Here is a 15,584-nt window from a genome sequence, read left to right as displayed (position 1 = left end):
TACGGAATCTGACCAGACCCTGCTCCTCCAATTGGCTCAGAAGATCCCACAGGTACCACACTGTCCGGAAGGCTCCTAGACCCCAAACTCAAAGGTGGCCACAAACCCAGACGAACTCATCACCACCCCCGCCTGCCACTTGCTCTCTAAAACTGTATTTCCCAACTAGCACTGGGCAGAAGGTGGAGTGATTCATTCTTGAAGGAACAAAGAACAGACCTGCACTCTTCCACCCTACCCCTCAAAATGTACTAATTCTTGTTGTTTACAAAATAAGACTTAAGCAGCACTCTGGAGGACTACCTACATGGTAAGATTTATCTTTTATTAGAGATCTTATATTACATATTCCCAAAAAGATATAAAACCTTCCAAGAGAAAAATATCAAAACCTATTTGATTCCAAGATAAGCAACATAATCAAAATGAAAGCAAAGATTTTCTTCCAAAGGAATGTGAAAACATTTCGACACAAGTACAACAAAGACATGGGAAGGTAATTAAAATGTTTCACAACACATTTTATAGCATTTTATTTTAATCAGTATTTGAAGAAAACAAGAATGCCGAGTTCTCAAACACTGCAGGTAAAAGCTCAAATTACCAAAAAAAAAAAAAAAAAAAATCACAGGAATGACCTACTCGCTCAACTGAACATCTGCGGTAACAAATGTAATAAAACCCAAGCAAACAAATATGCCACCGAGATCACAACTGAAATGTATGGTTTTTAGGTGTGCCAGAGACACTAAATTAATCAGTTCGTGACCACAACCCAAAGCAAAAGCATCCTCTCCTCATTTCCCTGATGATTTATTCTAAAAATAAAAAGCAGAAATTTGCTGGTTTAAAGAGAATTTCTGCTTTACCTGTGAACGGTGGCAACACACACTAAGACCCCGACTGACATGGGACAGATCCATCTCAAACAACCAGAAGTGGCAAAACCACTGTTATTGCATCAAGATTTTTTATTTCAACTGATCAGAATTTCCACAATGATTAAGCACACCCACTTAACCACAGAACACAGTGAACTCCCAAAGGAAGGTTTTACATTTAAGATGCAATGAAAATACTGATCTTATTCCTGGGATTTGCTTCTGGCAATCTTAACATCTATAGAAGTCCACAAAAAGGAAGTGTTTTTTTTTTTTTTTTCTTTTAGTTGTTTATCCCCCAAAATGAGGAAGGAAACTTACAGTACATGTTTATTGCATGAAATTACTCCCTTATAATATCTTCATCAACACCAGTATTGTTTCCTTAATTATTAAAGGCGAAAAAAATTTATGAACTTAACATAACTTAGCAATAATTGTAGGAGCTGCATCTTGGTAAAAAAAAAGGATGATCATCAGACTACCTGGTGAAACAGAAATTAGGTTTCAACTTCTCTATAAAGATGCTGGAATGGCAGGAGGTAAAAGGAAGTTTAAAGTCAGAGAATACTAAATTTATTAGGTAACACAAAGAGAATTTTCAAAAGTGTACATACTCAGTGAATCCTTTCCATCCTAAAACTGAATATTCTAAATGTTTCTAATGTTGCTTCAGTGTTAATGTCATGTTAATCATGATCCCAAATAAATTTTATCAAAAGTACTGTAATGGCACATAGGCTTGGAACTTCACTTTGAGGTTAGCACGTACAAAAGTTTGGAATTCACTCAACACACATGTTCTTTAATAAAAGAAATCAGGATGAGCTACCTATGAGTGGATTTCAAAACAGGGTCCCTTTTAAAGCATTCTTTCATAGAGTTACCTCCTGTGAAATGGAAACAGTGTATGGATTTTGCATGTCACAAAATCCTTGCTTCAAGCTGCCATCTTCTTGGCAGCAGCAGATTTTAATGAACAGTAGTTTTTCTTCCTTGTTTTGTTTTCTGACATCTCAGTACATTCAAATAGTCAAAATGTTTAGAATAACATCACCACAAATTTAATGAAACAGATCAGAATGTGGCCAGCATTGTCAGGCAAAACCGATAACACTTTACGTGTCATAGAAAGTACCCACCTCCTCCCCACCCCCGCCCTCTCCCCCTTCCTCAGTCATATGGACACCAAAAGATTTAACAAGACTTATAAAAAAATAAGGCACATTTATTTTGATATGGCTATTTTTAAAATAGAAAACCCCTCTCCGAACATCTGTATTCAAATGAGCTGTGTAAAAAGACACCTTGTGGTACCTAAAAGAGGTGATGGTACCTATGGGATTGCTTTTTCTATCTTAGTGACAATGGAATAAATTGCACCTATCCCACATTGTCAAGTAATGAAAATATGCCGCTTTTTCTACTATTGAATGATTCAAAATCTGCTATTTCTGGAAATACAAAGAGTGAGAAGGGAGGGGTCAAGTGGTACATTAGAAAAAGGTGTGAAGATCAATGATGTACAGATATCATAAGGGTTGATGGATTGCACTTTTCCACATATTTCAATACACAAAATTTTTCGAATGCGTATGAACGATTGCAACCATTTTGGCCATTAGCTATTACCCTTCAGCTTTTTATTCCATTTTGGTAAAAATGGGTATTTTTGTAAAACTAATGAAGGATCAGCAACATGAATACTTATAACAATCTCTTCACAACTCCCGACACAGATATAGTTAGTTAGCATTTAACCTGAGATACAATCTGTGGAGAGGTTGTTTTAGACATTTCTTCCTTCATTGTTGCATCGATTCATACTGATGGTGGTGATTCATGGATGGAACTTAAAGAAAAACTGGCTATAGCATGGCTTTTTTTTTTTCTTTCTGTACTAGTAAAAAAAAATAATAATAATAATAATTATAATAACAATCACAGAATTCATGTCCTCACAGTAGCCAGAAGCTAAAATAATGTGCTTCCTTATTGCACGTCAAACCAAGAAGTGTATAAAAGACAATGCTTCCCAATCCAAATTTGAAAGCCAGGTTCATCTCAACTGGATTCGGAATGTGCTGATTTCCATGGGACTCAAGTTGATCTCACTTATATTTCGGGCGTCTGGAGGTGAATGCATCAAGGATAATGATGAAGGTATGAGACTTGCGACAGTAAACATGCTAAAAAGCTTCTGTACCAAAATCTAGAAAATAAATGATAAAAAAATTGCACAGTTAGGTCAACTTTGAAGAAAGATTAGTAGCACATCTATATATTTATTCAGTGGAAAATAGTAGGAGAGTAAAACAGTCTATTTGAAGTTTCCTTTTAATGATAAAAAGAGGAAGAGGAAGGAGATTAGACACAGCTATGCGTGCCTGGACACACAGACCACCCTGGGAGGGACACCTAGGAGAAGTGTAACCAGGAGAGGACAGCTCACTCTACATTCTTCTTCTGAATTTCTTGAGAACTTATCACGTGCAGGGGCCACTTTTTCAATAAAAGAAAACACATCTATGAGCCAGCAAGCTTTAAAAACATCCGTATCCTCTTACACCCAACATTTACACCTAACAGTTGTCGTTCTTCTTGTTCCCAAAGAGCTGAGAGAAAGGACACAGGCTCCTCATGTCAGTGAGTCCCATTTTCAGGGTTGGGGGGTTGCTGAGAAAGTACTACCCTCATCCCATGTCTCTCTGGACCATATAATCCCCTTAAAACTTGACGCCTTAATGTCTATATACAAATGCTTACAACCAAGTACACTCACATCATCAGTAATAAGGTAAAGCGTAAATATCATGAAAAACAAACCCCAAACCATCAGTGCTTTCTTCGCACCAATTCCACGGAGGGCATGATACGAGAAATGAAGAAGCTTATCTGCCTAAGTGGATTTTGACCCCCTACCATATTGTCTTTTCTCTCCTTTTCAGACCCTATGCACATTCTAGTTGGTAGGGTTGGAAATGAATCTCTTAAGTCTGATCTACAGGTTATCTGTGAGGTTTTGGAGAAGAGCTGGGTCAGCTGAGCTGCCCCGTGGGGCAGACCTGCCTGTGTGCCATCCAGCTGTCTTCTCTGAGCACAACCTGCTCAGAGCCAGAGGCAGAAGGCTGGAGGTTCATTTCCTTCCAAGGAGAGCCTGAGGGAACTATCAGAAAGACCAGCTCAAAGGAGACAGAAAAACTGGGCAGCCGGCAGGTCAGCCTGAAGACCTGTTTGGCTGGCACAGTGAGGACTCCTACGCAAATCTGTCTTGATCAGGAGATCTAGACCCTCATTTCCCCTGGGACAACAACTGACTGGAGCTAAGTAAGGTTGCTTCGGGGCCGTGGTGAAACTCCCCGACTGGCCAGTGTCACCACTTCCCTACCCCACCCCACCCCACCTTTAGTTATTATAAAACCTGCTTTTGCCCCTCTGAGACTTCATGGACCTAGATCCTACATGAGCATGTGTGAGAGAGGAGGGAATATTGGGGGATGGGGGGTGGGGAGAGGATGTTTTGTCGGCTGGCAACGGAAGGCCTAGGAATGGAGGAGAATGTTGCCCCTACACGTGCCCATGTTCCAGACGTGCATTTTGATGCTGACAAGGAGAAGAGATCGAAGGTTGAGAAAGTGCTTTCTGAAGATGGAGAGACTTGAGCTAAATTACAGCAGCTGAGGGGAATGAGTCCACGAAGAGGCAATGAAACGTTATCTTATTGTCAGAATGATTAGCAGAAAGCAAGGATTTCAAAGCACATGAAATCAACAAGCAAAAACCACTTTTCAGCTCACCTTTCCCTGGCTTGTGGAACAAAGCAGCCCCGTGTCTCTGCTCGAGAAGCGGCAGTCAAACCCCTTCCTGTGGAGGATCAAGGCTGCCTCATCGGAATGCTTGCCATCCACCTGCACATGAGCATAGAGTGACAAGACGCCACAGCGACATTAAGACAAATAGCGACACCACTGTATACTCCACTGTTTTAAAGTCAGCGTCCCCAAACCAAAAATGCTCACTTTATTTAGCAGTGAAGCCAGGAAAATTCATTTCCCCTCCAGTCCCACGTTCACTGTCACACCTGCTACATCCCCTCTACCTCCCCCACAAGGAGGCAGGTGACAATATGTTTTAAGTCACCTCATGCCCTGGTTTCTGGCACAGTCCCCAAGGACCTGCGTGTCCTTTTGTCTACATGCCACATACTGTTTTATCAAAGTTTCTTCAAATAAAGCATTTACTTTTTTTTAATTTAAATTCAATTACTTAACATATAATGTATTACTGGTTTCATGTCTAGGTAGAGGTCAGTGATTCATCAGTCTTATATAATACCCAGTGCTCATTACATCACGTGCCCTCCTAAATGTCTATCACCCAGTTACCCCATTCCTGTAACCCCTCCCCTCCAGCAACCCTCAGTTTGTTCCCTATGATTAAGAGTCTCTTATGGTTTGTCTCCCTCTCTGGTTTTGTCTTGTTTTACTTTTTCCTCCCTTCCCCTATGATCCTGTTTTGTTTCTTAAATTCCACATACGAGTGAGATTATATATGATAATTGTCTTTCTCTGACTGACTTATTTCGCTTAGCATAATACCCTCTAGTTCCACCCACGTCATTGCAAAGGGGCAAATAAAGCATTTAATTTTTATTTATTTGGTTTTTAACATACACGCCAGCTGAATAAAGTGTACCTGAATTTAGTCCTTATCTGGTCATTGAATGATGTATCATCCATCTCAAAACTGAAACACACTTCTTTATTGAATGCTAATTTTTGCTAATTGAATTAACATTTTTAATCTTTAATGCACTGGTTCATTATTTTTATATAAAAGACATTTAAATTGAGTTAGTTATGCTTATCACTTGCTAGGCCAACCACATTTATTAGCTTGATGTATCATTTAAATTCACATTACAGAAGCTATTCTTCTTGTGCAAAGAGAAAAATACTAAACATGACAAGTAAGCTACAGGGATCAATATATACTTTCTTGCAGTAAAATTTCTTGCATCCATTTAAATAAAGATGCCAGGAGTGCTCTGAATATTTTAAGTTACAATTCTCTTAATAAATTTTATGTTTCCTCAAGGGGGGAGACGCTTCTGATAATAAGCAAAATAAATTAAGAATCCTTGGACGAATTAAGAAAGGGACAGCTATTGAAAGGAGTTCAGTGTGCTCAGCACTGACCTGTGATGAAAATGATCCCTTTTTCTCCTCTGTGGCCACAGATACGAATATGTCCAAGTTCTTAATCATCTTCACTGGGGGATATGATTTTTAAATGTGCCACAGAGACATCTTTTCTGAGGAGGAGCTGTCAGCATTCTCACCACTGATTTGACTTTAATGTGCCTCAACAATTTAAAGCTGGCCTCACCTCGGATTCTTGGCTGGAATAACCTGCTTTATGATATTTCACACTGGTATTCTGCAGTGGTACTGCTAAGATTTTGTTTGAAGGGAGAGGAAAAAGTCATTTAAGGAATTCTGAGTCATCACAGGACCAACATGATACACATAGCAAGTTTAAATCATATGACAATGTTTTCTAATAAAATTTCAAGGTGGGGCGCCTGGGTGGCTCAGTTGGTTAAGCGACTGCCTTCGGCTCAGGTCATGATCCTGGAGTCCGGGATCGAGTCCCGCATCAGGCTCCCTGCTCGGCAGGGGGTCTGCTTCCCCCTCTGCCCTCTTCCCTCTCGTGCTCTCTGTCTCTCATTCTCTCTCTCTCAAATAAATAAATAAAATCTTAAAAAAAAATAAAAAAATAAAAAAATAAAATTTCAAGGTGTTTCACACAGTCCCAAAAGAGCATGAAAAGAGCACAGCAAAAAAAAAAAAAAAAAAAAAAAAAAAAAAAAAAAATCCTTCATTTATGACATACATAGGGTCTCCAGAAGGACAAGGACAAGTCTCTCGTGTGCTAAGTGTATAGGCTTGGAATAGTTACTGATCACCTAAGCATCAGTTTCTTTGCCTATAAAATGGACCTAATGCAGGTTTCCCCTCTTCATGGAGTCATGGCGTCTAGTAAGACATTGAAAATACGAGGTATGGTGGCTTAGCTTATAGGACAGAATGTGTTGGTGTAGAAGCTACAGAAAATGGATCAGAACCTGGGCTGGGAGTCAGGCAGCTCGACATCTAGATCCTAGCTCTGCAATTTCCTAGATGCTTTTAGCAAAACCTGGTTTCTCCTGTAGCATAAAATGGAGATGAAATTCAATTGTGTAACAGAGACTCAGCCCAGTGTCTGCAGCAGAGGAAGCCCTTGGTACATTTTAGCCATTATTCTTTCTGTCATTGTAATCTATCAGATAAGTACTGGTGATTATTTTCCCAATAGCTCACTTAATTTTTTATTCACAAATTTTCTTTAGTGACATTATAACTCTGTAGCTGAGGAATCAGAGACCCTCCAAACTGTATGTCAACAATTATGCATCAAAATCATAACATAACAAAATCATGACTAAGTCCCAATTCAGATTCACTATTTACATGGTCTATTGATGAGGCTCTTTTAAAAGCACTTATCATTATAACCTGAAGCATTTAGCCATTTTAACTCACTAAACCATCCTTACAAAACCACCAGACAGCAGGCTTTGTGAAAATTCCTGCAACACATCTGCTCTTGAAATAATGAATGTGTGAGGCCTTTACCAGACTGGAGGTGATAATAAAAAAAAAAGCAAAAGGAAGCATATTTGGAATTTTGCCATTAGTTTTACAAGAGATTTAAACAATGCAAAAGTAGAAATTGAAGTCATAAAGAGTAATTTTCACTGATGGAAAAATGTTACACTTTCTCTAAAAACCCAAACTGCATCACTTTCGTAAGGACCAGAACACCAACTGAAATAGCAATCATCTTGTCCAAGTTTTTAAAAATTAAATATTCATGAAAGTATCAGTTTTCAAGCAAAAATACCTGAGGCAAAGCAGCAGTTTTTCAGTTTCAAAGTCTGTCTCGTCATTTTATTTCCAAGAAAACTGTTTTTCAAAGTAGGGAAACTGTGAATTTAACTTGAATATGCAGCTTCTTTCAAGTGTAATTTCATGGTTACACATTAATGGTCTTTCACATTAATGAATATAAAAACAGGTCTTTCAGAGTCTGTTTACTCTCCTCGAGTGAACAGCATCTTTTTTGTGAAGGTATCTGTTTACAGCTCAGATCACATTTGAGACTGAATCCCCTCGGGAAGGCCTGGGTGTTCCGAAGTCACTTGGAGAATCCACCCCAGAACTTACTTCCAGGGGATAAAGCAACCTGCGGCTCTGAGGCTAAGCAGGGCCCGGGAGGTTTCTCTGGCAACGGGGTGGGGTGGGGGGGCACGGAAGATGGTGCGGCTGGCAGCACGACGCCATCAAGGCTAGAAGAAGCTGGACTGGGGGCAAAACACACGAACCAGTCCTGTGTCTGCAGATACGTCATTTAACCTCTCAGAACTCAGAAAACTCGGGAGACTCGTGAAGCGCCCCTCTGAGGATCAAGTCCCAACCACAATGACAGTAACAGTAATCGCAGCTAACACTTTTTGAGCACTTGCCGTGTGTGGGACCCTGTACAGAATACTTCTCACGGAAGAACTCAATTCATCTCATAACAGCCTTTGAAACAGTGGAGGTGGTATACAAGTTTGTATTATTATATTTAAGTGCACATGAGCATCGCAATCATGAAGCATGCCTTCTCATAGTCAACTAGCAATGATCACTGACCGACCCTACATTAGTCCTTCATGACCTTTCCCACAGATGGTGGATCCTTCTGAGGGTGTCCCATCATAACTGAGTGGTCAAGAGAAAAACAGGCAGAGCATTACCTAACATTTTCAGCACTCTCACTCCCCTTTGTTTCCATACAAGAGGAGTAGAAGGTTCTGGGCGGGGATCTGGAGTCAACATGCTGGGGTGCGCCTCTCAGCACACCATTTACTGGCTGCATGACCTGGGAAAGCTACCTACCATCTTTAGGTCAGCTAGTTTCCTCTTCTGTAACAGGGGGGCACAATATTGCCTACCTTCACAGTACTGCTGGGAGAGCTAAATAAGGCTCTCTTTACAAAGAAAACACTCAGCATAATGCCCGGCACACAATTTTAGGTATCTTATTAACTTTTCAAAAAATATATACGGAATACAAGTCAAGGTGACATCGAGATTTACTTTGGGAATAAAATTCAACCTCCAATTTATTAAAAAAAAAGTGCCTACATTTTATTTCATTTTTAGCAACAATCACCACTGCTCATGACTGAACTCTCACTGTTGACAACCTTCATTCGTCACGCACTCAGTGCTTAGTACGTGCCAGATACTGTTCTAAGTGCTCTACAAACATTAACTCATTTGATCCCTAGGACACCTCTGAGGTGTGTCCTGTTATCATGGCCACGTTGCGAATGAGGCAAATGGGAGAATGAGGGGCTGTGTGCTAAGCAAACTGGCCGGTAAGCACAGGTGATGTGCTCAAACAAAGGCAGCGGGACTCCAAAGTGCTCTACCAGCTTCGCCCCCCTGCCTTCACGCTAGCTATGGACTGGCGCTCAAGGACACCCGCTAGGAGGGGAAAGAGAAAGATCACTTTTAATGTAACAGAAGAAAAGGCTATAACCCGAAGGAGCTCACTCTCTGATCTGAGCTTAGAAAAAGGGAGTATTTAATCCAAGGTTCCAGCAGCCTAAAACCACGACTTATCAGAACATACATTAGTTGAGAAAGGAAGGCATGGACACTGTCATTTCCACCCACCCGCCCCATTTTAAACGGGATTTAAAGCCATTCTGAAAATCATATATGCACACGGCAGTGTCCCATAAGCAGAGCAGCAGGCAAGTGTCCCTCCATCGACATGGGTGAGAACCCAGAAGAGAGAGCTGTGGCCGTCCCATCTCACACCAAAAGAAATCTGACTTGCTCATTAATAAGGTGAGCTTCACAGATAAGCACACTCCTGGAAACTGTAGTCAACGTTATGTGTGCACCCTTTTTTTCTGTGGAAGAGAGAAGCCATAACTTCGACTAGATTCCCTAAGAGAAATGTGTCTCTATCCTCCTCAAAGAATGTCTAAGGTCCATACAAATTAAGGCATGGCTAAACAGCTGGTGGAGAAATTTCTCCAACCTGCCCAGATTCCTTGAAAATGCCGACTGACATCCATCTTTCCCTGTATTCTGGCAACTGGAAAGGTGGGAAAACTGCACACTGCATTTTAAGTCCTGAGACAGGAAGTAACCAGTAGGAATTCATTTTCCAGGGCATTCATTAAAATGTCCAATAACAGTTATCCTGTTTCGATCAACAAGATAAGATGACAGAAAGAACAGAGAAGGTGAAGGGCTGTACAACGAGGAAATTTTCTCCACAATTTTCACCTTTCCAGAAGCCAGGGAGATTAATAAAGCACCGATCAATTCTTCTAAGAAAGGCAAAATGAAGTAAAAACCTTAAACTGCCTCTTATAAGAAAAGGGGGTGTGTAAACAAGTGGAGAGAGAAAATCTTATTCAGTAAGTGGTGATGTTGAAATGATAATATTTAACTATTTGCAAGAAATCAGAATAAAATGTCAGAGATAGAGCTAAATGTAATACACAGAGAGAGAAGTAGATACAGATATAAAGATACATATCTATAAATGAATTAAATAAAAATACATCTGAACATAAAAGAGGTGGAAATAATCTGGGGGAAAGAAAAAGGTTGAACAACGTATCATTGTGCAAAACATCAAGGCAACATGGCTCCATGAAGCCTTTAATTAAATGGCTTAATCAAATTCCTTCTGGTCCCTGGAATGTCTGCATTCCAGGCTGAAGCTATCTCTCCAGCCTACAGAACCCCGACCGATGATCCATGCCCCTGTGAGATTCTCCCAGCATCCTCTCTACCAAGACTCCCTTCCCCCCTAATCAATACCCTTTCCTGAGGATGGCATGGTTTTCCTGTTCCCGACCACTTCACTGGTGCCCCTGTTCCCCAGCTTTCAAGCCTTTACAGAATCTTCTTTTTAATATCTCAAGCTTCTGACAGTACAAGAAAAGGAGATGGTAAAGAGAAGAGAGGGGGGCCGAGCCTCCAGGAGGAGAAGGCTGACAGTTCACTGCTAGACGGGACTTCACTGGCACACCCGGCGGTGCTGCGAGGCAGGGTTTAAGAGATGCCTGCTCCCATCGTCCTCTGACTGCAACTAGATGACATGCAATCAGTTTTTTCCAAAAACATATAAAATAAGAGCAACATATGCTTATATAAAACCATAAACTCATCTACCAATACAGAATAATTCCTGAAAAACTGGACTCTGAGGAACAGATTTAGTAACTCTTAAGAAGTCAAATGCCACCCTCTGAGGCCCTGTACAGCACCCAGATTCAGAAAACCTGCATGTGGGCCCTAATTCTGCCATGTACCACTGTGTAATTTTATCTTAGTCATTTAATTTCTAACTTTTACTTTCCCAACTTAGTCAATGGAGATAACAGTAATTTCTAGAATCATGAGAGTTTTTGAAAATTACTGATTCCTAAGTTGCCCCACTCCAGACCTAGGGAACCAGAATCTCAGAGATGGGGAAATTTGTAAGTCTTCTCTATTTCAAAATCTCCCTGGTGTGATCTGGACACATAGGACTCTGAGGACTGGTAGCTGGAAATGCTGCAGCACCTTGATGGGTTAGCAACACCTCCAACCCTACCTTGCCTCTCTCACTGTTGCTCGAGTCCATAACCCCTTTCTCCCTGAGGAGTCAGGCTGCCCATGTGACGTTTAGAACTTGAGGAACCATCAGACGGTGACCCGGGAGCTGGGCAAGCAGGGGCCTCCTCCATCCCGCTGCCGACGAGGAGGTGCGGCAGAAACAAAGACATGCCTCCATCGTGTGAAGGTGGTTCTCAGACATGTTTCTTGTGGGAGGTGGTAGTTAGGAAAATGCTTACTTACATACAGGCCAGTGGAGACCCTGGTCTGGCTTGGAAGCTAAGAGCTATGTTCACACTACTTCAATGGGAAAAATGCTTTGCAACCTCCAGAGGAACAATTCATTATTATATGTTTGGAGCTGCCAGCACACAGAAATAGGGATACAATCCAAAATGCTGAGGTCTGGTTTCTGGATTTCTTCCAAGTGATTTTTGTCTTCTTTTAGTGTAACCATGAAATTACACTTGACACCTTTTTAAGTACCGAGCTTTCTTTGATTCAATACCTACGTCAGCTTCTTTCAATGATTATTTTCCTATTATCAGAGGTTAAGGGACAGAATGCAATTCTTTAAAGAAGTGATTTTGAATGGACAAATCAATCCCCTTGGATTACCGGTGAGCTTTTAACCAACTGTTAGAAATATGTGCTAAGAGTCAAAGACTAACACAGGAACTGGCACTGATTGATAGGATAAAGTAAAACAGCCCCCAATAATACCGACTTCTGATCATGTGCCAGTGTGCTAGTTATGGTTACACATAATATTTCAGCCTTTATTCTTCCTGGTCAAATTGTTAAATTGCTTTCTATTTCCTCTGCTAAAACCCTAGTTTGCACCTGAGCCGGCAAGTACCATAAGCACCATCAGGACAACGTATGTTTATAAAGCACTTCTGTTTCCAAAGGGCTTTCACAAGCATTAGTTTATGTGTTGCTCACAACAGACCCGCAGCAGGCAGATCTGATATCAGCCCCATTTTATAACGGGCAGCTGAGTCGGCACTCGGCCAGCCATCAGGGAGTGGAGGTGGGCCACCTGTTGAAGGGTGTGAGGAACAAGGGGAAGCCAAGCGGACATAGTGAGTGGAGACCAGACCACACGGAGCCGAATTCTTCAGAGTGTGAACCAACTGAATAGCAACATTCATTGACTCCAGACAACTGGATCTGCTTCCAGAAAACAATCATGGGAAAGAGTCATCTAGAAACGAGGCTAAGGAACAGTGGCCGCCATGTGCCCCAGAAGCCTTCAGATCCTTAGGTTGCTAATGTCCTCTACCATCATGCCCAGAGGTGGCAACCTGAGGCTCAGAGTCTTTAGTACCACCCCCCCCATCCCCTCATTCCCTTTGGCTTATGAATTAATGAGAGGAAAAGCTCAGGGAGGCTATCCATCGCTGGTGTGTTCTTTCCATGAGTCAAAAAGTTGACCCACAAAAGACTAGCAGAATCCTAGAAACAGAGCTCATGAGATTCGCTCAATCAGCAAATTGTTGCTGAGCCCCTTCTATGTGCAACCATTCTTCTAGGCAACAGGATGCAGCAAGGAATCAAAGAAAAGACCAGCTCACATGGAGCTTCTATTCTCACCACGGCACCCACGTTTAGGCCTTTCTACTTGCTTGTAACTCTTCCTGGACCACTCTACCCCCAGAAATCTGCATGAGTCACTTACTCTCTAACCTCCTTCAGATTTTTACTCCATTAACACCCTTTCTGCAAGGTCCTCTTCCAACCACACTATGCAAACTCGCATCATCTTCCAGAACCATCCTTCCCTATTTTCCCTAACACTTATCACCATCTAACACATTATATGTTTCTCTTATTTTTTCTTATTTTTCTCCTCCCACCAGAATCCATGCTTCAGAAACGCAGGGGTGATTGTCTGGTTTGCTCATGACAGTATCCCTAGTGCCTTTAGCTATAACTGGCACGTAGTAGGCATGAAATAAATCCTGGTTTGTTCGCATGATCAAACAAGGCTTTTGACACATGCAGATATGTGCAGGCCTCCTGTGTTCACCTGTATTCATTATCATAAGCCTCATGGATATTCCTACATAGGCCTAAGTTCCTTCTCTTGGTCATACAGTTTTAAAAGCCCTATATGTCCAAATTTGCAGGCATTTATCCTTACTTTACTCGGTTTGCTTTAGTTCTTTGTGCTTAAACGAAACATTTTTCTCTTCTTATGTGGTCTTCAACATGAGCATTCTCTTCTTTTCATACTCAGACCATTTATTATATTCCCTGCAGAATCCCTAAGCACTTAAGACTATTTGTAGCTACACATATGTCAATTCACAATATCACAAAACAGCTCTACAAAAGATAAAAATGATGTCAAATGTCTAATTTTTATTCTTTTCAAATGCAATCTCTGACTTTAAAAGTAGGCATACATGTAAACAAAAGCAGTCTAACTGAATTAAAATTCCAAATCTAATAAAACCTTCCCCTCTCTTCCTCTAGTATATCTTTGGATGTCTCTAAATAGTTGGGTTTCTCAATGCAAACATCTGAGTTGCAGTGATTTTCAAGAGAAAGACATGAATGTACAAGGCCTCTGATACAGAAATAATTAAATGCTATGCTTCTTAATTCTCTAACTCCTCAAGAAACACTGGCTAACAAGGAGAAATGAATGGAAAATGCCAGAAGAGCTGATCTTATGGCCTGTTCTCCCACCTACTATAATGTGACCCCAGGGCCAGTTTTTGCTTTCTTATCTGTACAAAGATAATATACCCTGACCTTCTCACCACATAGAACTTTTCCGGGAATAACATAAATTAGTAGTGGGATATGCTCTAAACTACACAGCAACAGTCAAATGAAAGGTAGAATGATTTTGCCTAAAGGCCAAGTCCTCTTAACGGCTCCTTGAGGCGCAGTAAAACCCACAGTACAGTTGACCCTTGAGCTGTGCAAGGGGTTAGGGGCGATGATCCCCCTCCCCCGAGTCAAAAATCCGCATGACTCTGACTCTCCCAAAACATAACGACTAATAGCCTACTCTTGGTTGGAAGCCTTACTGATAACATGAACAGTTGATCAGCACACATTTTGTATGTTATATGTATGTTACACTGTATTCTTATAATAAAAGAAGCTAGAGAAAAGATGATGTTAAGAAAATCATAAGGAAGAGAAAATACATTTTCAGTCCTGTAGTGTGTTTATGGGAAACAATCTGTGTAAGTGGACCAGTGCAATTCCAGCTCATGCTGTTCAAGGGTCAGCTGCAGTTCTTTCTGCTTCTCATCCCCTTATATCAAATACATCACAAAAAAGTAATTCTTTATAGATACATTTTGGGATATACCTTTGACTGTATTGTCCTCAGATTAACGAGATGAATGTCACAAGGCAAAGATGACAGTAACGGAGAGAATTCACCTAGCAGCTGAAGGGTGGGCACGGGGATCTTTTCTGTCATTGTAAAGACAGGATGATTCAGGAAAGAGGAAGTTATGTGGCTAACGAGAGAAGGATAACTGACTGACTTCTTTTCTTCTTCCTATCAAGAAAAAACAGGGGGGGCGGAGCAAGATGGCGGAGGAGTAGGAGACCTGGATTTTGTCTCCTCTCAGGAATTCAGCTGGATAGGGATCAAACCATTCTGAACACCTACAAACCCAACAGGAGATCAAAGAAAAGAAGAGCAACAACTCTCTGAACAGAAAAGCGACCACTTTCTCGAAGGTAGGACGTGCGGAGAAGTGAATCCGAGGCGATATTCGGAAAGATAGACGGCGGGGGAGGGGCCTCCGTCGGCCGCTTCTGGCAAGTGATAGAGCCGCGGAGCACAAAATCGGAACTTTTAAAAGTGCTCCGCCGAGGGACGTCACTCTGGTGGCTAAGCGGGGGGTGGAACCCTCCGGGACAGTGTGGTCTCAGGACCCTCGGGGTCACAGAAAGACCGGGGGTGCCCGAGTGTGGCAGAGCTCCCAGGGATCGGAGCAGGGAAGCCGGC

General features: G+C 41.4%; 1 protein-coding gene across 1 annotated transcript in view; it reads right to left on the bottom strand.

Moving 5' to 3' along the window:
• Nucleotides 1-304: 304 nt before the first annotated feature.
• The window catches only part of LOC135363088 (alpha-mannosidase 2-like), a 153,633-nt gene continuing 138,353 nt past the window's right edge, over nucleotides 305-15,584 (bottom strand). The window contains exons 20-22 of the mRNA XM_064583782.1: nucleotides 14,934-15,128; nucleotides 4,679-4,789; nucleotides 305-3,093 (exon numbers count right to left, since the gene is read on the bottom strand). Of these exons, the coding sequence (XP_064439852.1) occupies nucleotides 2,941-3,093; nucleotides 4,679-4,789; nucleotides 14,934-15,128 (459 nt within the window). The 3' untranslated portion in view covers nucleotides 305-2,940. The remainder of the gene's footprint in view (nucleotides 3,094-4,678; nucleotides 4,790-14,933; nucleotides 15,129-15,584) is intronic.

The sequence above is a fragment of the Mirounga angustirostris genome, unplaced genomic scaffold (assembly GCF_029215605.1).
Source record: "Mirounga angustirostris isolate CCGP_5_RB_7025 unplaced genomic scaffold, mMirAng1.0.hap1 SCAF_18, whole genome shotgun sequence".
In the NCBI taxonomy this organism is placed as follows: domain Eukaryota; kingdom Metazoa; phylum Chordata; class Mammalia; order Carnivora; family Phocidae; genus Mirounga; species Mirounga angustirostris.
Note: the sequence above shows the minus strand (reverse complement) of the source record. Positions and strands in the feature narration are given on the sequence as shown.